This window comes from Zonotrichia leucophrys, chromosome 8 (assembly GCF_028769735.1).
Source record: "Zonotrichia leucophrys gambelii isolate GWCS_2022_RI chromosome 8, RI_Zleu_2.0, whole genome shotgun sequence".
Classification (NCBI taxonomy): Eukaryota; Metazoa; Chordata; class Aves; order Passeriformes; family Passerellidae; genus Zonotrichia; species Zonotrichia leucophrys.
This window is the reverse complement of record NC_088178.1, coordinates 24,511,357-24,535,610: the sequence shown is the minus strand read 5'-3', so window position 1 is coordinate 24,535,610 and position 24,254 is coordinate 24,511,357. Positions and strand designations below refer to the sequence as shown.

At 36.3% G+C, this 24,254-nt stretch overlaps 1 protein-coding gene across 2 annotated transcripts in view; it reads left to right on the top strand.

Moving 5' to 3' along the window:
• The window catches only part of FAF1 (Fas associated factor 1), a 148,895-nt gene that overhangs the window by 57,354 nt on the left and 67,287 nt on the right, over window positions 1–24,254 (top strand). For both annotated transcript variants that reach the window (XM_064719667.1, XM_064719668.1), the window contains one exon: window positions 21,386–21,472. In XM_064719667.1, the coding sequence (XP_064575737.1) occupies window positions 21,386–21,472 (87 nt within the window). The remainder of the gene's footprint in view (window positions 1–21,385; window positions 21,473–24,254) is intronic.

The following is a 24,254-nucleotide window of genomic DNA, read 5'->3' as shown; positions in this document are numbered from 1 at the left end:
ATAATCACCCGCAAGAAATCCCTGTTACTGTTTTTAAAAAGGGTTATAGCAGCTCTCAGCAAATATTTGCAATAAGTGGCAAAATTTATGCCTTGCTTTGTGGTAGTTGCGTGACCAGACAGTGGGGCATAGGATTGTTTTAAGGTTTTTACAGCTGCAGGGAAAAAGCATCTGTTCCTAGAAAAGCCTTCATTGTTTAATTTTGACACTGACTTTTCCATGCTGCTTGTACCAGTCTCTGGATTAGGTGGCACTAAGATAAAATTTGTTTTAAGTTGCTCCCAAATGCAGCTGTCACTATACACAGCCTTGTAGCTTAGGCAAAGGAGACATAATCAAAACAAGCATTTTTGTACAAGGTCATTTGGCAGACTGGGAGAGCTCAGAGCAGGAATTTTGACAGTATTGTATCTTATGAGTAGCTTGGCTATTAGCTTTTGTGTTTGTTTAATAATTCTGGTGATCACTAATGTGTATGACTGTCTCAGAAATAATGAAAGGATTTTTTAAAGTGCACTGTTTTTAATATAAATTTATTTTGATTGAGCAGTTTCTGTGGTGTTCAGTTACATACATCCCATATATGTTTATTTGTATCTCTGTATCTCTACAGTGCAATGGAATTATTTACAAAAAGCAGGGAAAATTGACATTTTTGAAAGGGCTTCCATTTCTTTCCTTCAAAGTTTCCAGTGAATTGAAAATGAAAGAGCACTTCATTTTATGTATCCCAGAGTTGTGTTAATTTCTACCCAGCTGGTCTCAACTGATTGATACAAAGCCAAATTTGTGACTGCCTGCATTACAAAGTCTGTAATTTGCTAATGAATTATGATAATAATCTTTCATCACACATGAAAGATTTAGACAAACAATTTATTAACTATATAGTTTGATCACAATTTTTGGGTTTGTACCAAGTCTCAAATCTACTTTTATTTTTCCCTGCCTAGATTAGCAGACCAAAGTGAACTTACTCTTACCTTGTTTTGAAAGCAGTGATGGTGGAAGTTACATGGGGATGATGGTGGACAGCAGAAATGATACAAACTTGTAGTGTAAATATCCATATTTAATGTACAGACAAATCAAACTGCCCAGTTTCCAACTAGAGGAGCATCACAGTAGACATGACACAAGAAATTATTTGAGACTGCATCCACTGTTGGGGTCACATAGAAATAAATAAAAATAGGGTACAGATGTTCCTCAAGCTCAACCTCCTCTGGATATGGTGGAGGCAAACTAATTAAAACACAGCCAGACAAAGCCATAAGGGCAAACTGGGCTTAAAGAGAATGGAAAGGAAAACCAGATCTGCCAGAAGAGGAGCAGCTGCCACAAGATCTGTCAGCTTGAGTGAAGTTTGGGGTTACCTGCATGTCAGATCAGCAGAGTTGATTTTGGACACTCTGAGGACAATGTTCACAGGACATGAGCACACCATAAGTGTCTTCCCCTATGAAATTTGCACATTTTTGATCAGATCATCAATCTTCTGGCCAAAGACTAATTCCCAGTTCTGCAGAACTTGCTCCTCTACACAGGAAGAAGGAGAAGCTCTGTGTTCAGTGCCCTCCTCTGTTTCTCCAGATCAACAGAGCTTGTATTAAAAAAAAAAAAATTGATAATTTTTCTGCTTCTTTTGAGCTCAAGTAGACAATGTTTTGATGTCCACCCTGGGAAAACAATCAACCAAACAAAAACCCCCACATGGCCCAACATGTATGTCCAGTGTTGCCATTTTTGTGTGCATGAAACCATTGGCTTCAGTGGTTTCTGCCTGATGTGCTTCTCCTCAGACCATGAGTGACCCAAACCAGCTGGTTTCTCACCCCAAAATCACACGTGTGTGACTGCCCCAAAAAAAATCACACTGAGATTCCTGTTGCTACTGTTATAAAGTATTGTTTGACTGTTAAAATTATTTAAAAACAAAAGAAATAGGTAGTAAAGGACAACCAGCAGTGTCAAGAAAACACCATCCAGAGCAGGCCCTGTGAAAAGATGAGGAAAAGAATTTTGGGGTGGGTGCTGCCTGGAAAGGGAGTTGAGCAATGACCCAAGGCTTTTTGTTGTTACTTTATTATGTTATTTGTTGTTATTATATTTAGGGAACTAGAACTTTGTGAATAACCAGGAATGTGTTCATGAATCACTTCTTACTACATCAGGTTAAAAAGAAAAAGGCTTAGGTTTGGTTAGAAGGCAGAATTTTTTTTGGTCAAACTCTGATTAATGGGAAGTGCAGAAAAGTGAAGAGGGAGGTGTAAACAACAGAGATTTGGTGTACAAGACTTTAACTCTCACACTCCTTCATCCCCAAGAAGGTGATTCTATCCAGTAGTTGTTATCTGGTGTGCCTAATGCCCAATAGGGTCTCTTGGAAATTGTGATTTAATTTGGAAGTACAAACTAGCTGAGGATCTTCACAATATTGGAAACAAATAACCAATTAAAAAAGGGAAAGAGGAGTAAAAAGAACAAGGATGTTTTGCTATTTTTCTACAATTTCTATATAAGAAAGAGGGATCTTACAAATGTGTACTAGTGTAAGTCTGTCTGTCTGGTATCACATGGCAGAGCTGTGCATACCTTACTCCAATACCAACAACCCAAGGACTGACCTAATTTAGTTATTTTGTTAACAACATCAGGGCACCCCAAATATCTCTGCAATTTCTTTTAGGAGAAACAGAAAGGTTTTATATTGGTCTTATTTCACTCATTTTTCATGACACGCTACCTTGTACTGAACTAAGCAACTGTAATACAGTGATTCTTATTTAAGAAACATTGTGAGCTGTATTTGTGTCCTGTTATTAATTTCTCTGTGACTGTAAGCTGAATTTCAGTTCAACATCTCCCCTCTGTGTCTTGCATGAACTTCTGTTTGCACTTACTCACAAAGTTCCTCTTTTAAGGCAAGAAGGACTTATTCCTGAATAATTCAAAAGTGGGGAGTGTAAGAAGTGCTTGGATTAATCTGCAGAGGCTTTTATCTGTTGACAATTTCACCTATAACTAACAGTCTCTTTCACCCACTCTGCTTAAAAGGTCTTGGCTCTTCTTTATTCTTTGCATTGACCTTGGGCTGGCAGAGAAAAGACCAGACTGCAGCTGAGAGCTCTGACCACAGGGCAGCCTGGGCCAGGACTAAGGCAAACAAAATGGAGGAGCTCTGATATTCACAAAAAGCAACAAGAGAAGAGTGGAAGAGGACACTTTTTTGGTAGTACAAAGCAATACAGTGAAACTTCTCACCCTGACACAGGAGGTAAACTGCCAAGTCAGGCAGGTCCACATTAATTTTTCAGGGATGGCTCTTGTGAGGCCAGTGGAAAATATGTAAATTCTCTAGATCATTCTTTGAGGTTTGGGGTGAGCTGAAAATTTCTTTTTTTTGGTGTGCTAAGAGCATTAGACTGAGATGAAACTCCTCCTTAAATCTTCCCACAGACCAAGTTGCAGCTCACAGCTGTGGCTGCGTTAGCACAGAGGACGGTGCAGTAAGAGGTCTGCAGAGAAAAGCTGTTTATGGGAAAGATCTCTGATATCTTTCTATTTTGGCATTTTTGCAGCGTCCATTTCTAGCTGGTCCTGTGGATTGAATGTTTCTTATTAATTGAAATCTCAGAACTGTGCATGTTCTCTTTCACTTTGCTCTTAACACTAATTGATTTGCCTGCTCAGACTGTTTCATCCTCCAAGGTGAAGTGTGCAGTAAGCTGGGCAGGTGGGAGGTTTAAGATTAAGAGTGTGTTTGGAGTGAAACACCAATGCAGTTCCATTTTATAAGGGCTGGATCTACATCAGTCCCTTGGTGCAAATCAATATTTTTAAATCCTGCAGCATTGGGCAGCCTCCATTGTAGCAGAAACAGTGTATTTAAAAAACAATTTTGTAGACAGAGGTGGTGGAATTCTTCTTGAATAGGAACAAATAAGTGAAAGATTGAGTGGAAAATGTATATGGATGTTTTCAACTCACTGCAGAGTAGGCATGCAAAGAGTCACCATGAGCAGTAAGACAAGCTTTTTAAATACCCCAAAAAGAAACAGTTTTCCCCTTAGAGAACTACATTAGCATTGTGTTTTGTTAATTTTCTTTCTTAAGATCAGTTTGAACTGAGGAACAATAAAGCTTGGAGATTAAATGTTTGTTCTGCAGCCTGAGTGCAAACTGTTTGAAGTAGAGGATAATTTTAGCATAGTCTGAAATAAGCATCTGTTGTCTCACGACATTGGTATCAGATGAGAACTGAAAATCAATTTCAGTTCTCATTTTGTGTCTTTTGCCTTGTGTCAGTTTTTAGGTCAGATCTAGGATCACTCAGATATGACTTACAAAATCTGATGGTCACCCAACTGAACGTTTAACTCTATAGGCCTTTTGCTTGTTTAGTAAACAGTGTCTTTTTCTCTTCTTTTTTTTCCAACTTCTTTTTCAGTTTTTTTTCCTTCTGTTTCTTTAATTTTTTTGGTTCCTCACATACATGTTTTCTTTTGTACTGCTTTCTCATTTCTGCCTTTCATCCTCTGTTTTATTGAATGTTGTAGGTTTTAATGAGAACAGCTTTTACGAATTTCTTAATTTCTACTTGTTTAAATGAAATATCAGTATCTGGCCTAACTTTTCTAAGTACTATTTTGTCCTTACAATGCAATACAGAATAAAAATACTGTAAATCAGAAACTTTTAAAGTATTGTTCTTTTTATGCTTTTTTTTTCAGAATGTTTGTGTGTTGAATTATACTTGAAAGCTGTGCTTGTGTGTCAGTACAGTGCACGTTAATATTTCAGAGACTGAATTTTCACTAATTATTATGTGACTATGTAATGGAAATTCTTTCTATCAACTAAATTTTTATTGCAGGTGTTAATTGTCATAGTTAAAAATATTACACATTCTTAGGAATTAGACAGGAATTAGTTTTACATTTTTGATGTCATTTTGTTGGTATAAATTTTATACATGGAATTTGCATAACTAAGAGTATCCTTGTGGTTCAGAGGAGAAGCTGTTAGTATGGATCTGTTTTATTAATTTATTCTCAAGGAAAAACCAGAGAGAGTAGCTGAATATGTAAATGAGCAGCTTGTGATGCTATAACTTGTCAAACAACCATTGATGCAGTATAGCTGAGCAAACTGTTTCAGTGTGTGCATATACAGTAGGTATTTCTCTCCAAATTAATATTTGCATTTGAAATATGAGTGTAGTGCAAATACATGAGAAGTATATAACAATTAATAAACTTTTGTGCTTAGTGTTTACACATTATGTGCTCTGTATTTTAATTCTGAGTGTTATCTGTTTCTTAAGTAATTTTGAATTAGTCTTCCAAATATATTGATTTAAAGGGATTTATCACTTAATTATTAAGGTTTGATAGGCATTTATGTCCTTGGATCTGGTTAGGTTTGGTCAGTAGTTAGTTGGCCTTTCTTGAGGTTGCCATTTTGATTTCACAGTCTTTATTGATTTCATGTAACAAATTGTTATCTTTATTATGTTAGTGAGTAAGTAAAAAAAGCTGGCTTGTTCTTCAAGGTTTTAATGTCCCTCAGGGATTTCTTTAGGTCATCTTCACATGATGACTTTCTTCTTCAACCAAAAGGACTTTAGATCCATCCTTTGACTTTGGATGGTTCCACAGACAAAAAAAAAAAAAAAAAAAGCTTCTCAGGTTTTTTAAAAGCTCTTTCTTAATTCCTTGCATACTTTTGTTCTCCCATTTGTAAATCATTGCCAGCTTACTGTAATGCAGTTGGAATAGGATGAAAAAAAGTCTGTTTTTCACTTTCTTCTTTGACTGCTTGGTTATTTAAGTGTAGTATTAGGAATTGCTAGAAAGTAATACCTTGATACATTAGAAATTACTAGAAAGTTTACTATTCATATCATAAATAGAAACATGCTCACACTGTTAATTTCTCTACCCATGCTGTTAAAATTATGAATTCTTGGGGTTTTCTTTTAGTTCTTTTTCCAGTGTAGTGGTAAATGTCACTGTTCTGGAAAAGATGTAAGAGTACTGTATCATGAGGTTCATGGTATTTTGGAGAAGTTCAGTGTTGCAAGAGTGGTTCTGTGCTCTCAGGGAGTGGAGTGAGGGATTTGGAGCAGTGTTGATGCAAAACAAATGTAGCTTTATTCCCAAAATGCACCATTTTGGTCATTTTATAACAAATGAAGCATCATAATTCTAAGGCCAATCCTGCCTCAGAAATAGGAGGTAGCCCTCTCAAAACTGTTGTTCTCATGTCCTGCCCTCCTCTAGAGGTGTTCCCAGAGCTTGAGGGTGGGAGAGGGAGGAGGAGAGGATGAGCTGTTCTCAGCAGCCCTTTGCTCTCAGGCTTCTGTTTTGGATCCTAGCTGGGAGTCAATGTCATTTGACAGCTGCTTTTCCCTCCGTGCCACCCTGCTCCCCTCTTCTCCCCTCGTGCTGCTTTGAAGGCAGCCCCTGGGGTCAGTGCCAGCCTGGCTCGTGCAGGGGCTGAGCCACTGCTGACAGGGAGCCTGGGAAGCACTGCAGAAGCAGGAGCCAGGCAGACCTGTCAATGGCTTTTTTTTTTCCCCTCCCTGAGTGTTAATTGTGGTCACAAGAGTTAAGTGTTGCTGTAAAATTAACATCTTGGTATTATGTATTTATTTTCCACCATGGAGCTTCAATGTCAAGTTTACCCAGCAGACAAGTCAAAACAAGATCATTTTTTTTTTTTCTAACTGCTGCTGTGGCAAGTCTCAGCCTGGGATCTCAGAAAATCACTGTGTTCCTTCTAGTTAGCAGCTAATAGGAAACAATAAAGATTTAAGGTTCAGAATTTAATTGGCACTGATGCTGATGCAGGAAGAACAAACTGCACATGATTTACTCTTCTGAAGCTTTATTGATTCTTTTTTGAAAGGAAAGCTCTGATGAAAGTAAAAAGAGGCATTTAATTTGCAAGTATTTCTACACAGTTTTTATTCTGAAATGTGCATTTCTATCCTCCTCTATCCCTGCTTGGTAAAAATGCCTTAAGATCTGAATCAGAGGCAGGAAAACAATAGTGTAAGGCTGTAATTTCTACTGCTCATCTTGTTCATTTGGATGGCATTGCAGCTTTCTTACAGGGTAATTTTACATCTTTCCCAAGGCTAATGTCGCTCATGCAATTGTGAACATTTTAAAGATAATGTGACATTAGCATATCCTCAAAATCTCCATCCCAGATTCTAGTCTTTTAATGACCTATTTCCACAGATCAGATCTGGAATGTCAGTCTCAAAGAGGTGGTGATAAAACCAGAAGCTTCCCGTTTTTCTGACATTGCCTGTATACCAAAATCTAGAAACAGGATTTTTTTTTCATCACTTACAAAACTGAACTTTTGAATTTCACTGAGTGACTGAGGGTTTTTCTTAAGGCATAGGTTGTTTCCACAATTGCAGAGTCTACAGCAAGGTCAGAGTTGTGTGGCAGAACTAACTGCAGATGTCTTTGAATGACTTCCTGCTTCACGGCTTCCTTGCAAATCATGGTAGAGTCCTTGGATTATGCCAAAGCCACCATAGCTGAGCTTCCATTTAATAGCTGATCTCTCATACTTTGAAACAGTTTTGAAAATTTTGGAAAGGGGTGACTTAATTCCCTTCCAGTCTCAGCTCTCCATTTTCTCCATAGCTTTGGTGACAGATTCCAGCCATTTCTCCTGCTCTGGAATTACAATTTAAAATGCCTGTCAGTGTGACACCATGACCAGCAGCTCTTTAGCTTCTTGTTGGCTTTCTGCCATTCCTGCCAAATGTTTTCCTCCTGCTTGTCAGGAATTCGTTTTCATGACACATCTGCAGGCAAACCTTTTCTGGGACTTTTCATCCATTGGGCTTTAGTGATGGCCTCTTATTTCAAGGAAAGAGTGTTTTACAGAAACTATTTGAAATATCCAAAACCATACAAGATGAATATACTTACCTTTAAAGCAGAGTGTCCAAAAGCCTTTATTTTTGTATTCAAGTGGAGAGTTTTAATGTTGCTGAGCTGGTTTTGCTGCTGGAGGAGGTCACTCTGTGCCAGATTCCTGTCTGTGTACATTGTAACTCAACTTTTTTGGTTCTTATTGAGTCAGGACTGCTGTTCTTGCACATGTTACTTAAAAATACAAGTCTGCAACATAAATTCACCAAATTTATTGTCATCAGTCTTGCCTTCCATGTGACTGGATACATCCATAGCTGTCTGACCCTTTTCTGATGGTTGGTAAGCGCCAGCTCACTGGCAGGATCACAAACTCTTTATGAAATGTTTTTCAGCTGCTATTGATAATTGATATTGGTGTGTTTAAGCCTCACACACCACAGTGTCATGGTGGTGATCACACTTTAATAAGTGATCAGACTCCTGACTTCTCTCTTTCCTCGGCCTGTCAGGAAAGGCAAATTCCCTTCTTATGCATCTGTGTGAGTGCTCAAGGGCCGTGGGTCCCACTGATTCGGAGAATTTCTAAGCAGCAGCCTGGGAGGATATCTTCAAAACTGTCCAGGTTGTGGTTAGTGAAGGCTGATCTATTTCCACATACAACAAAAAAAAGTGCTAATAAATATATTCAAGTCCTTAAGTCTCTTTAGCCTGCCTGTTATACAGATTGATCTGTTGGATGTGCCTCCAATTAATTTTCTTCTAATTATTCTAATGTAGATCATGAGAGAAGTGATTATGATTTCACTGTCCTGTTTGAAACACTTTAGGTCCAGGGCATAGTCTCTGTGCAGGTGAGTGACCAGTGAAATCTCAGTTATTTCTTCAAGTTTCCAGCTTGTTATTGCTGGAATTTAACAGATTTTTCTTCCCCATCTCAAATCCATGGTCCCATTGATGAATGTGGATGATTTCAGGGCTAGAGGATGCTTCTTGTCTCCAGCAGGGGATGTTCATCCTAAAAGAGAGAAGTAGTCCTGGAAACTCCTTAGGATACAACTGAATGACCTGCTTTTTTTAGTAGAAGTCTAGATCCTTGTCTGTTGTGGAAACTTATTTCCAAGGTATATTGGATTGTTGTCTGGATATTAGTGCAGAGCTCTCAGATATTACTTAGTTACCCAGTAAATCTGTCATCTCACCCTGTTAGCCATTAGTAGAAACAAGGACATTTGCTGCTTCAAGCAGCACCTCCCTGGTGCTGATAAATAACTGTTCTTCCTGGCCTGCTTCCTTTGTCATTGTTGCAGTGAGACAAAAAGATATCTGGGGCTATGTGAAAGATAAAGACTTGGTGTAACTCTCTTGTTGCTATAACAGAATAATAAAAAGACTGTGTGGGAGCAATTCATTACTCTTTTCCTTTCAAGCACTTAAAAGAAAAAGAGAGCTGAAAATATTTCTTTGGGAGATACTGAAATACCTCATTAGTTCTTTCTTTTTATTGGCTATTGAGGTGACAATTCTGTAACAGGAATGAACGTGAGGATGAATTTTGCTTTGATTTATGGGAATGTGTTAATTTGAGCTGAATAGATCTTTTCAGATCTTAATATTTGTTGTCTGTGAATCTTCTTTTGTAATACATAGTTTCTAGTTTTATTTTACATAAAGGAATTCTGATGAAGACTATGTTAATTCTTTGCAGTATTGGAGATGTTTTGGGGAAAATGAGTTGCTGAGATTCACAAATCTGTAATTTTACATTTTTTGTCATTAAATGGAATAGCGTTTAAGTGTTTACTGCTTATTTAATAGATATAGAATTGCATGTCAAGGTAAGACAGAAAAGTGTGGAGAAAAGAATACATATGTTTAATTAATTAAGTTAACCTTTATTCAAGTCTTTCCATTTCAGTGAGATGACAAGTTTGCACAATAGAATAGCGAAAATGGTCAGAATAACTTTATATTAGCCCATTTTCTGAGAAGAACATTAAGTTTTCTGTTGTTCTGCAGCAAATGAATGGTGAGCTTTGTGACTGAAATTTGCAGAAGAGGTAACTCCTGTAGTGTTTTGGTCAAACACTAATGAAATTTCATTTAGTGATCTATTCAAGAAATAGTGACTCTTCCATCATTTTTTGGAATAGCTTTGTGTGTTTCTGGGTCACTCAGAGCAGACTATTCATGAAGGTGGCTGCTGTTGAAGATATAGCAAATAAACTCATTGTATTGAGAGAGACTCAGCTGTGCACTCCTTTTAGAGAAACAAGATAATGTAGTTTTCTTCTAATATTTTGGAATTCTAAAGGAAAATGTGATTTCAATATCGTAGACTTCAATATTGTCAGCTTCTTATATTTTTGATTTAGGCAGTCCAGGTCTGGAAGCCAGTCCAGCTCAGGAAAAATGCCTGAACCAGAGGTTGCAGGACTGGGGCCTTAGCAGCATTTCTTTTCTTTATGAAAGTCTTGCTGTTTGTAAAGTAAAGTTCCTCACTTGATAGGCTTCCAGATAATTTTTGTCTTCGAATTGATCCATAGATTTCACAGTTACTGTTTATTTTCACTCTCCAGTAACACTTTCCCTTCATCTTCCCATGTCTGCACCTGTGTAGAACTTAGACTTCAGGTTTTCTAGTGTTGCTCTTGGCTTAGTGTGTTTATTTTAACTCTCCTAATATTTTACTGTTATCTGATAACCTGACAATTTGAATCTTACTAATTTGCTTTTCCCATCAACTTTTTGTATTCTACAAGTACATATGACTCATATGTAATTGTTCAAGTACTGACTTGTTTGGGGAAAAGACTTAAAGGAAAGAAAGAAGAGCCAGAGAGAATGCAGATTGGGCTATTTGTCCAGGCTGCAGCTGCTTTTTTCAACTTATTTCTATTTTCTGAGGAAATGTGGTTAAATATTTTTAAATACACTAAAAGTAGAATTACTCAGGACACCAAAACAAATTTGTATGGCTTCTTTTGATAGATATAAAAATCTATATTTGCATTGTACCTTTGCCTGACTCATTTTGTCAACTCAATGGAATTTCATCTCTGATTCACTCACAGTCTTAGTGCCTTTAATTTTTTAAAATAGTGGTGCAGATCAATGTTCACCTTTTTGTGGTAGAGGAAGGCAGGGCTACAGTTGGCAAATACTATAGATGGCAACAATAAAGATTCTTGTCCCTCATTCAGAAATCTTATGGTATCTTTTCACCTGTGCTGCCATTACTGTTACCCTGAAACCTGTCAGTTAGAGAGATAGAGGTTTTAATATTTTTGTATGTTTTTAGTTCCTATGCTAAAAAACAGAACCAAGTCAAATATCTGGTATTTGGTCATTCTCTTGCTTTGTTTTTAAAAAATATGTTTATTAGAAGCCTGTTTCATATTGACTTTGGATACAAATAAAGATCCAGCTTTTCTACAATGTAACAATAAATTTTGAAAGCTTTAAAATTGTTTCCAATGCAATTATATTTGGGACACAAGTTCAGGGAAGCAGTGCTTTAAAATAATATGCTTTATAACTTTTATTGTACATCATATAGAGGAAAATATATAATTTTTAAACATGTTGAATATGTTCTACATGAAAGATTTTCCTCTATCTTATTAAGTAAAGGAGGGGATTTTTTGGGTGGAAGATTCCATAGTTAAAGATGTAAACCAGCAATTTCTTGCTTCTATAGCACAACATAGTTCAGAGCTGAGATTAGAGAAACCCTGTAGAGTGGCTAATACTTGAGGGCATCCCCAACTAGAAAAGTATGTGAATTTAGGCATGGGAGGAAGGAAGGATCTGCTTTAAATTTAGTGTAGGGTCACTGAGTCTTAATGATAGATTAAACAAGGGAGGTGGAATAATGAATAGGGGTATGCAATGTGTAGCACTAATACCAGAAGTCCATGGTTTTCACTGGTTATTTAATGTCTTTTCCCATATGTTTCTGAATAGAGCAGGTTATGGCAGGGATGAGCTAAGGAATAGCTTTGTTAGTGAATTGCTAAATAGACTGAATTCTCTTTTTAAAAATGTACATGTATATAGGAGAGCTGCTTGTTAATACTATAATCTGCACCTTACATGCATATACCTTAAATGTAGCAATATTAATAACTGTATTTGTAATTGATGTGTGTATGTTAATATTCCTAAAACCCACTGTGAAGGTTTGTCTGCAATTCTTTTCCACTGTTAAAGCAGAAATCAATTTCAAATTACTTCTGAATATTGTCAATATAAAAACCCCTAAAGAAGTTTTGATTTGGTAGACACAATGATGAAATTGAGGAAGTACCCAGAAATGTTTTAGTTAGTAGAAATTTGACTGACAGCTCAATGAACATTGTTTTATAGTTTAACTTGAATTCAGAATAACAGGAATAGAATACCTATTCAAATACAACCACACCAAAGAATTTACTAAATTCATGGTAACAGTGACTGAGAGAAGATGTCACAGTTTACTTTGGAGCTGACTTCCTACAGAGCTTTCACTGTCAAATACCTGATACCAACAACTGAAGTGAACCAAGGAAGTCAGCACTTGAGTTACTGATGGGTTTCTGGACGACCCATCTTCTTTTTATGGTGGTAATACCAGAGAGTCTTCAGAGAAAATGCACCTTGCACTGAATTTTTGCTTTGGGAAATTACTGTAATGCACAAGACATTTTATATCTGTGGCTCATCTTCCTTTCTAGATGCACCTTGTGTGCTGGCCCTAGGAATAAAAGGGCTCTGCCCATCTCTCCTTACTGAGCAGCAGGTTTGCTGTGACCTTTAAGTGTAAAAGTGGAGGGAAGAGGGAAGTAAAACACTGAAGCTGGAGGTATTGGAAAATTTCCGTATGTGAAAGTGCTTCCCAACTCTCTGCATGACTGTGGTACTTTGCTTCTCAAAGTTGATAGATTGACCTCTTTTTCATATAATGTGTAAATTTATGAATACTTTATAATTATTGACCATTTACAAAAATTTGGAATAGATTTTATGTTGTCTCTAGGAACAAGAAAATATGGCCTCTCCCAAAGGTTTATTTTATTGATTGTCTAGAGAACAAGTAAAAACAGATAAGAAAATACTGATTTTGTGATGTTCTCTTTCTTACACCAAAATGGGTAGGCTTATCACTTAAAATAAGGATTGCTCTGAAGCAAATGTGGTTTATGCATTTTTTAAGACTGAAACTGAATCAGTTTCTATTTTGAAATGTAGTTGGGTAGGAGTGGAAGGTACTGTTAATCAGTGAAATGTGTTCAGGAGTGTGTTTCTTGGAGTCAGAATCTGAGATTTGGGGAGGTGATAGGATTCCTTCTCTCATTGAAGCAAAGTGAGAAGAAACTTCTAAGTGGGAGTTTTTTGGTTGGCATTTGGTTTTTTCCCTCTTTCCCCCTGCATGTATCTAAATGGTGCTCTTTACTGTGATTAAACAGTAACTTCCATTCTTCTCCTTACTAGTTCCTGAAATGACAATTTGTTCTACCATTCATTGGTTTGAGTGATTACTTTTGAAACCCCTAAATATTCCCAAGTAGGGAAGTGATCAAGGACCAATTTATGGACTTATTACACTTGGGGTACTTTTAAAATGAAGATGAGAATGTTGGACTAGAAATATATCTGCCTAAATATTTCTTTTGTTCTGAACATGACAGCTGTGAAAAGGTAACAGATCTTTCCACTGCAAGAGTCACATTGACTCTCTCTTTTATTTCCAGTGATGATTCAGACCCTAGAAATCTTTAATGCCCTTTTCAGTGGGAGTCTGACTATATTCACGAGAGTCACTGTGCTGTAACTGAAAATATGCACAAGTGATATGGACAGGGTGGGACAAAGCCCCACCAGGCATGGAGATTTTTTCTTACTTCCCAGCTTTAATTCATATTTCACCATTACCCAGTGGAGTCAGTATCTTCTGGTAGAGATGTCAGGATGGACAGAATGTGTATTTAATAGTTGAAATTGTGTTTTCATACCAATTTTGAATAGCTTGGATCAAAGTTAATGCTCTTGGCACATGACTTCATGATCAGGAAGGTGTTTGGCAGTCTCTGGACATTTCAGGACATAAAGTCAACTGGAATTGGGACTTCGGGGTAAAAATATTGCAAACTGTATTTACCCTTCATATTGCAACTGAATGTTTTGCCTGTTGATGGTGATGTGGTAATGGATGCCTGAGGAGTTGCCTGTTGTCTTTCATCATGTGCATAGAGGTCAGGTAGAAGTTGGGTCATTTAGGAAGCTAATAAATGATGTTTTCTCAAATGACCATTTCCTGATTGAAAAAACAAGCTAGGACTTCAAAATGTGTCTTTTCTATGTCAGTGCATGTCAAACAATCAAACAAGCAAACAAACTTCAGGTATTATCAGTAGTTTTATTTTGTTAGTAGAAGTGTTTAAGGAGTTTTCAAATAAATTTGTAAAATTGTTTTGGCAGTAAGTCTTTGTTGTTTGATCTCTTTTAACCCTAATCACTTCTTCCTTTCAATCTCTAATGTCACAGCTAACTCACACTCTTAATTCTTTCATACCCCATTTCAAACTCATGCTTGTGTGCTGCTAAAATGATTTTTAAAAAATACTCGTGTCTCTTGCCCCAATTTCTTAAGAATGTGTTTTCCCTTCTCCTTCTATAGGAATTTGTTTCTTCTTTTAACCATCTATTAAAAAAATCAAAGGGTCATGCAGTTTAAAGTGCAGAGGGGATTATCACAATTAGGTCTCCTAGGCACTACAAGCAATGAATAATAATAATTATGTGAGCTGAACCTTTGCACAGTGCAGGCCATATAGCAGCACCCTGGAACTTCAGCATCAAGTTCAGAAGATTGCACCTTGCATTTAGCAATAATGCTGCCCTAGAAGGATGGCTGATTTTAGGGATTTAAAGGTGGACATCAGCAAAGGAGTTTCTTTGTTTTACAGAATTAAAACATGCATGTATGCTGTCAGAAAACGGAGGCATTGAGAATAAACCCACATTTTTAAGACAGCCAGACAGCTGTATATAGAATTTTAATATTGTGTATAATATAACATTGTGAATGTACTTAACATTTGCCACCTTAAAATCAGCTCATGAAAAGGCTGATGCAAAGCAGTGGCAAAAAGTAGCATCTGGTAGCTGAAGAAAGCTCAGATTAATTCTCAAAATTGTCTGGACAGGAAGCTGAAGTTGGAAAAGCATCTTGCTAAGTATTTGAGGGAATCTCTCATGCTTGGGGCACCCATGTGATCAGATTATGTTGTAGGTGTGTATATATATAGATACACACACATATATGTGTATTGCATGGAGCAATCAGAAGTTCACACATCAGAAGATTCAGTAAAGTTTAGCTGTGCCTTACTTTTATTTTCTGTTTCAAAATTTACAGGTTTTAACCAAAATTATGCTAGTATTGCCTAATGAGCCATTTTATTGTGGATTGCAATGGTGAGATACTCACTTGACACAGATCCATTAAAAAAGGTCAAATTACATTCAAGAAGGGTTGCTTTAAAAGGGGTTTAAAATATGGGCTCAAATTAATGAAATAGGAGATAATGAAGTATGAATAATTGTGAAATCTATGAAAATAATTGATTCACAATATTATTTCTATTGCTGAAAGGAAACTGCAAAACACTTCTTTGCAAAAACTTATGAAGTGTAATGAAGCTTATTACACTTGATGAGTTTTTAAATAACCTGGTCATTCCCAAACTGGTTGAACTTCTGATAACTCCTGGTTGACAAAAATTTCAAAAATTATCTGAAAGAGTGTTACAGCTCAGAAATGCAGTTGCTCAGTGAGGCTGTGAAGTGAGGAGGTGGTGTCATGGAAGGTTTGTCACAGCTGTAGGACAAGAGGACAGAGCACAGCCAGCTAGCTAAGGAAAAACCAGTTTATTTTCTGAATTTAGGACATTTAAAGTCTGCCAGTAGTATCTCACAGAAGTTATTTGGAGTAGCTGTAGTCATCAAGAATTGATATAAATGAAGTAGAATTAATGGGGGTTTTTTGGATTTAGTTTGATGACACATTATGAGGGATGTAAATCTGGGGGAGTGAGGCTGTAAGTGTTCGGCTGGGGAGCAGAGAATCCACATCCCTTTCTGGAAGTGGTGCTAGTGCCTCATATTTAGTGCTTTGTTTTCCCAAATGAGATGTTTTTACTAAACTGCTTTGCTGAATCATCTCTTTGTTGAGGTTACTGCCTGATTACAGATTCTTTCTCCTGAAAGTTTTCCTCCCTCTCCCATTTTAAAATAATAGCCAAGAAATACATTAACTTTGCATTTACTTACCTTGAGCTGTCAAAGTAGTTACCAGTGTCTCCTTGTCTCATCTCTCAAACTGAATGTAGTGTTTACATTAAAATATTCATTTAATCTCTAGGTACATGAAGGTCTTACTCCACATTTTCAACCATGACAGGCAAAATCCATGCACTTCAAACTCTCTTCTAAATTGGAATTGGAAACGTCAGAAAATACATTTGCTCCCTGATTAATATTATATAATCTTCTTTTCTTGAACTCTTATCAGCAAAATGTCACCAAAAAATTGCACACTGTTTTCCAGATCTGGGTTAATTGGAACAATTTCACTGACCTTTTTAGTGACCCAGTATTTATTGAGTGCTACAGTAGAATGCAGCCCATTTTTGACATAGTTTAAACTGGATTTATTTGGGTTCAAACACTGTTCTATACACTTTAAAGTTGGATGCATTAGTAGCATTTATGTTGAATTCTGCTTTGTATGTGCCTGATCTACAATGGACATTCAGGTTCTCTTAGGGCCCTTTGGGAAGGCCTGAAATTGCATTTGCTTTTGATTTGAAAATGAAACAGTCCTGAGAGGGAGGAGAACCCTACTTTCATGAGCTATGTATGTTTTGGTGCTTTCATTTGTTTATGTTTTACTTGACATAAGGGAATAAGCAAGTAATGTAATTTGGACATTCAATTAAAATCAGTTATGTTAGAATAGAATGCATTTCTCTGCTGCATGAAACAAGAAATAAGGTTTCTAAGATTTAGCCTAATAAGTGGGAAAACTTAATAAATGCAGACTTGAATATTTTCATAGATATTAAAAGCAAAAATAGTGATTTAAAGGAAGAGATCTGGAATAAAAAATTAATTAGAAAATGTATTTTAGTAAAACACACAATGGAGTTCCTGTGCATTTTAGAAAGGTGCTGAATCATGGCTGACTTTTGGCTGATAGGCTTGGGCAGGTGAGGTTTTTTTTGAATTCGGTATAGATTTTAAATATTTACATTGGAAGTGTACTTTTTTTTCTTTAGATTATAACAGAGTGAATTGACTATGTGTAAATGTAAATAGCATAGTGAGCCTTCCTTAGAGACTTTCAGTGGTATAAAATCTGCAAGAAGCAGATGCTGTTATTTAAAAATAGCCCAATCCTGACATCTTAATTTATTAATTGGAAGCATTCTGTAATTTAAACTTCAGCCAGCTGCTAGAAGGAGATGCAGGTTATAATTTGATGTCTTTGGAATTGCACTATTATTTCTAAAGTAAAACTAAAATTAAAATTTGATTATTTAAATAGCCTTTGGCTTTTTTTGTGTTGTAGTATAGTTTATTGTATTATGTATTGGAAATATAAGAACACAAGCAAAACTGTGAGTGGAGCAGACTAAGAGCCTTTCCTTTAAATGAGTCTTGGGTAGAGTAACCTGAGAGTTCTGGTTTGGGTGTTGGTGGTGGCTCACACAGTGCACTGCTTTAGTATATCTGAATATGTCCCACCTGTGGGGAGCTGGCTAAAAATTACTTTTTAAGTTAAGAAATTTTGTTTTTCCTTTGGCTTGTGATATCCTTTTCCTGATAAAATGCAAATCCTTTTCCTCTGCTATGAGAACATTTTAATTATGGATTACTTGTTTTGGTTTGTCATTTTCTCTCCTAACTTCTCTAGTTTGTGTCTTGTGTCTTCTGTTACTGTGGACCAAATCTATTGCAATAGGTTGTGGCAGAGGTGCTGATTCAGAAATTCCTTCTCTCTAGTTTTGCATCTCTATATTTTCAGTAATTCTTGTTAGTCCACAATTAACTGAAATCACTCATTTATCTAACCAATTTTTGCTCATAGCTGTTGATAACATCATTATCTTTTCAAATTCACCATAGTATCACCTTTGATACTTCTCCATGCTTAGAAACTGGGTTGATTCTGCCCCTGCTTCCCATCTATTCCTGCCAGACTCCCAGTGCTCTTTTCTATCTGTTGGAATTTTGCCTGGCAGAGATGTTAAAGGCTTTAATTTATAATCTTTAAGCCTATCACTTCAGCTAGATTTGCCTCCTTTCTTCCCATCTTTCTTCACCAGAATGCTTCTGCTTACTTTGGACTTCTTCCTGGCACTGCCTCATCCATATCATTGCTGTCCCCTAAAAATTTTGGTTACTTGTCTTGACTTTTTCTCTGTTACAATGTCAAAGTCAAGATTTCTGCTGTACCATCAGTGCCCCATGCAACCTTGGACTGTCTGCATCTGATCTCATTTCCCTGCGTCCCCCAACTCACATTCCACATTCCTCACAGTCCTCTGACTTTATTGCTCCTTTTGTCTGCCTTTCATGCACTCATTTTTGCACTGTCTTTCATGCTGCCTATGTGCCTGGAACAGTCTTTAGCATCTCAGCCAATTTACAGCTTTGCATAAATTATATTTAATAATAAGACTAACAAAAGTTCATTATGTACATTATTTCACTTAACTTTGTACCTGCATAAGCTGAAAACAGCCTGAGGGAAACTACTGTTAAACTTTGTAGTGATTTGTTGTGATTCAGAGATACAGATTCAGGCATGACAGCTCTTCAATGATTCGGCATAAATTTAATTTTTTAAAATCATTTATTAAGTGTAGGTCTTTGTTTTTTGAGAGTAGGTATTAGATTTTTCTAATTCAGAGATGAGAAAATAGCTACTTATTCCTGCTGAGTGCAATCACCAGAAGGTTGTTGTCATCACAGTACCTGGTACAGACTTTTTGCCCTGTGGTACATTTTGCTTCATTTTATCCTTACTACTATGAATGTGGCAGGACTTTGAATGTTGGATTAACTTCATATCTGCAAACAAAGTGTATTTTTTGTGTTTAACCTTACTTTCAGGGCAACATGTTCATCTGTTTAAAGAAACCAGTGAAAGATAGGAAGGTAGCACTCTGCTTCTGTCTGGGAAGTTTTCTGAGTGTGTTGGCTGCTTTGAGATATGGGTTTTCTTAAAATGTTAGAAGTTGTTTAATATTTTAACTCCCTTTAAAACTAGTGAAAATGAGCTGAAGGTAAAACTTCACATGGTTTTTTCCAGCATCAATGTGTAACTGCAAGGCAGGGCATTATGCAAAAATTATACATAATTTTCCAAGTAAGACTGCATCTAAAATATACGGACTACTTTTTTCTTTTTCTTTTTTTTTTTTTTTTGTTCAAATGGTTGTATTGATACTGTTTACAGCTGAGTAGTGAAACCAAATAGATGTGCCTTTAATTTGTTTTTAAATGATCTCTTATATTCTGGAGATGATAATCTGAAGGGTGGCTGCCATAGTAATGTGCCAGTCACCATGGCATCTGAACATTATGAAAAGACATTCTGGGCTGCACAAAGACAATGCCACCAATTTGTATTTCAAACTGATCAAAAGTGCAGGACCAAAAAGTTTGCCAATAAATGTAGCTCAGTGGATGGCACTGCAATTTAGAGTTTGCTTTACACAATAAAGATTTCGGTCCTCCTCTCAATGCCAAGTGAATTTATAAGTAAAATCCTTAACACAGACTTTGTCCATTTACTGGGCTTTTTTCAGTTGTGTGAAGAGTGTGGCTGTAGATTTTTACTGGCCCAGTGAAGGAGCAGTTCACAGTTCTGCTTTATAGAAATCTTTAGAACTTTTTCCTCCTCATGGAGTTTTTCACTTTAAACTGAAATTAGGTCAGTTAATGAAGAAAAGGGGTTTTCTATACTCGGTTGGTAAATATTCTATCTTAAAACATTTTACAGTCTGCTTTCATAAATTAGGTCAGTTAATGAGGAAAAAGGGTTTTCAATATTCAATTGGTAAATATTCTAATCTCTAAAACATTTTACAGCCTGCTTTCGTAACAGTGTTCTAATTATCAAAAAAACCAAAAATCAAATCATTATTTAAAAGCAAGCTTATTTTATCTTAAATAATTGATTGTGGCTTGTTGTTTGAAAGAGGACTACTTTGGCATGAATTCCAAATCCAGTTATGATCTTAGCTCAAGCAGTTTGTTTAATCAAACATTACTCTAATCAGTCTTACATGGTCCCCTACCCAGCCAGGCCTGCCTAGAACAACTGGTTTATTCTGCGACGAGTTGCTCAACAGATGTCATTCTGCCAGAATAATGCAGCAGAATACTTGTGCCTTGGCTAAAATTACTTCAACTTTGATCACTTTTGTCCAGCACATCAGTCTGGCATTGTGCTTTATACCAACATAACACTTTACCCCGAGCATGCCTTTCAAGCTTAGAATAGCAGAGGAATGTTATTGAATTCAGTGCAGTTACAGATGAGTTAATGAAAGAAGGGAAATACTGTTTTTTTCATAATGCCTTTCTGTTGTGCTTTGGAATTAAAAGGGAATTTGAGGAATGTGACTTCCGAGTTATTTATTTTTACTTCTGAAGGCTTTTTGAAAACAATATTATGTAGTCCTATTGATCTCATGTTTCTGTAAATAAGTTTCACTTGTTATTTAAAAACAGTGCACTTTAGAGTTTTATATTGTGAAAATAATACTATTTCTGGTGTGTAGCTGGAAAAGAAATATTTCACAGGGACAGTTTATCCTGGTTTTTAATGCAACAAAATGAAACCAGCAAGAACTGTGTCCTTGTGATCACTCAGGTCAGGATTGTTACATTTTGCGTTGTTGTGGGGTCAGTATGAAGCAGCATTTCTTTAAAAACACATCAAGGACACTATGAGGAAGCACTAAAATGAAGTCCACTTGAATTACTAATAGATACTTCAGTATTCTGTGTCTTAAAGACTCAGTGTTCTTGTTTCAATTTTTTTAGTTAAAATATAGTTGTAATTTTTTTTTTTTTTATTGAAGCATAGATCCCAGGTCAGTCTCCCTGCAAAAACTCCTGAACAAAACTAATATTAGCATAAAGGTTATCATGTGTACATGTAATTTACCAGTTTAAGGAAAAACTTGAGAGATATCTTAATGATTTTAAAACACTGACCTGTGCAGAATATTTATATTCAGAAAGCTTTAAACTGATGGCATTGAAATTTTTATCTGCATAGCCCATGTATTAAATCTATCCAGAAATGAGACAATGAAATTACAATAACCAGAAAAAATAAAAAGCTTGGTGCTGTGGTGAAAACAATGCCCTTGGCTGCCTTTTTTGCAGCAAGTTCTGATTTATTTTTATTTTTTTTCCAGGTGAAGAGGAATGTGTATGACCTGACCAGTATCCCTGTCCGTCACCAGCTGTGGGAGGGTTGGCCTTCTTCTGCCACAGATGACTCGGTGAGTTCCTTGGCTTCTCATCTCATTCCTTCTTAGAAAAGGCTGATTTTACATGGATTTTTGATTGGAATCACTCTGTAGCATTTACTGTCTCTTATGATTACTGTAACATCACACACATTCAGAGTGTTGGCGTGGAAGATGAAAAATGCTCAAGGTTTGGGAGCCTGCAGCTCAGGGAAATGATTCCTGTGTCTCAGATTCAGTGCATGTTTCCTGTTTCATTTCAGCCATTCTAGACTGAAGCAAAGCTGCACAGCATTTTGGAAGTTGAAGTCTATTGGGTGATTGAACTTCAGGCAGAAAGCCCTGATTTTTATGTATGCTCTGAGTGCACATCTAGATGTTTTTCACAGTACATTAGCTCACCCAGTTCGTGCTCAAGCACTGCCTGGCTTCAGAGCAGGAGTTGTTGCTGCTGAAATCAGTGAGGGGTCACCACCAGTGACAGAATCCACTGACTCAGAATTGCCCACAAATTCATGAAATTCTGGGGCTTACCTGCAGTATCCCATTAAATATTAGTCTTGCTTCCTTGCATGGTCATCCTTACAGTGTATTTTACAGCATGTCTTTCAGTTTTGCTCAGGTAATTTTCTTCTTCTAGTATGTTCTCAGTGCCAGATAGTGAGTTCTTCCTTTCTTTAGGAAAAAACCCAACCAATCTACTAAAAAAATGCCTAAAAGGGTGAAATAGTTATGTAGTTATGTTGTATGTAGATTTTGTGACCTGAGAAAAATATAGAAAAATAAGTTTTTTATTGAACCTGATTATTCTACAAAGTTAAAATGGATTTGGAGTTTGCTTTCTTACTTATTGCCATTATCTGCCATGCATTACTTTCCTGTCCATTTCTGCTCTCTTCTTGATATGGGAGAATTGCTCTTTGAAAATGACTACTCCTTTTTTTGCTCTGGGAAAAGGATTTATACCAATTAAAAAAAAACCCAAAAGGCAAAAGCTGTCTGAATTTTTACTGTACTTGTAAAAGGTATCTGTGGTGGTGTTTGCAGAAACAGTATTTAAGTTTGAGAAAGGTGGGTAAATTTCAGTCCATGTATTCAAGGGCATATCTGAGCTGATAGACAGAAGGTCTGAAATAACAAAATGGTGTCATGTGGTAATTACAGGCTTTGAAATGTGGATCCATTTTAACATTTTATTAGTTTACATTAGCCCAAAAAAGAATTGGAAACTCAACACTTCTAATCTGTTTTCCCACAGCTGTTAGGTTTTCATGTATTTTTCCCTTTTCTTCTGAATAGGATACCTCACATATGTAAAACTCATGAATCTGCTTTAAGTCTTTTTTACAAGTGACATTGTTGCAGGTGAATTTTCCCCCTTTTCATCTTTAATGAAATTGGTGAATGTTGAGTCATCTGCTCTGAAGCAGACGAGTCCTCAAAGCTCACTGCTCGAGTCTGGTGGCGCTGGAACTTGTCAGCTGTGTAAACAGACTGGAGCGTGTTGCCAACAAAAATACAATTAATTTCTGTCTAAAATTAGAGGCTGTAGCTTACTATTTATAAAGATTTAATGATAGCAATGACTGTCTATGCTCCTGTGATCTGAACTTCTTTTCCCCCCAAATTAGAAATATTCGGTAATAATTACTTGAGTAATTAATGGTGATCTCTTGAGTTCAGTGACAAATTTTTAAGATCACTTTTTCCATCATGAGTTTTTAATTTGCTGTCTTGTAGGGTACCCCGTTGCAATTAAGGAGTTAAAGAAAGACTTGATTAAAATACTTTTTCATTTGCATGTTATGCAGCATAAGAAATACTTTGTAATACCACAGGAGGTTTTTTCAGTGCAGTTCTCGTTAACCTTTGGCTTAGCAAACAGGACAACTAAATAGACTTGGCATAATTGGATTCCTGTATCATCTTGAGTCTCTTATGAACCTGCCAGACTACAGTCTTCTGACATTATCAGGAAATTTAGTGGAGTCAATAGTAATTTAAAACATTGTTGCTTCATCTCCCTTCAGAGTTAAGATATGTTCTCTGCTTGTACTACCTAATGGAATATGGGATACTGTATGAATTGTCAATAACTCTTTCAGATCTTTCTCACACTTTCACCAGGGAAATGGGTATCAAAACCTCCCCATGCAGGGAGAATGTTTTTGTGCTGTGACAGTTTGATTGTGGGAAACAAGGCGTACACAGGCCGTGCAAATCTCATTTCACCGTTCAGCAAGGACAAGTTTTAGCTTTTATTGAGCCTGAATAACTTTAATGCCACAAATTATATCTGTTCTGCTCATTAAAGTTCAAGGTAAATGGATGAGTTTTAACTCATTCTCTTTTTTTTAAATGCATTTATGTAAGTAAAACTTAAATATATTCAAAATGTTAACTTATCTATTTTTGCACATATAGCATCAAGTGATACAGTGAAGTCTTGAAAATAATCCTAGAAAATAAAAAGCCACAATTTTAATTTACTTTAAATACATTCACAATATGTTCTCATTTTTATTTTGGATTTTGTAACAATCTTAGCATTGCAGAGTTTGAAAGATGAGAGGATGCCAGAATAATTTAGTAAAATTTCTGAAATTTATTCCTTTTTTTTTTTTTTCTCTATTGGCTGAACTTCTAGACTTCCACTGGTAATTACCACTAGAGTCAAGTGGAATGAGCAATTTTCAAATATGTAAAAAAAAGATCTTAGATGGGCTGTAGGTGATGTTTTAGTTACAGGTTTTACATGGAATCATTGTGATTTTATTTGTATGTATGGGTGACTTTTTGGATGTTGGTTTTACAT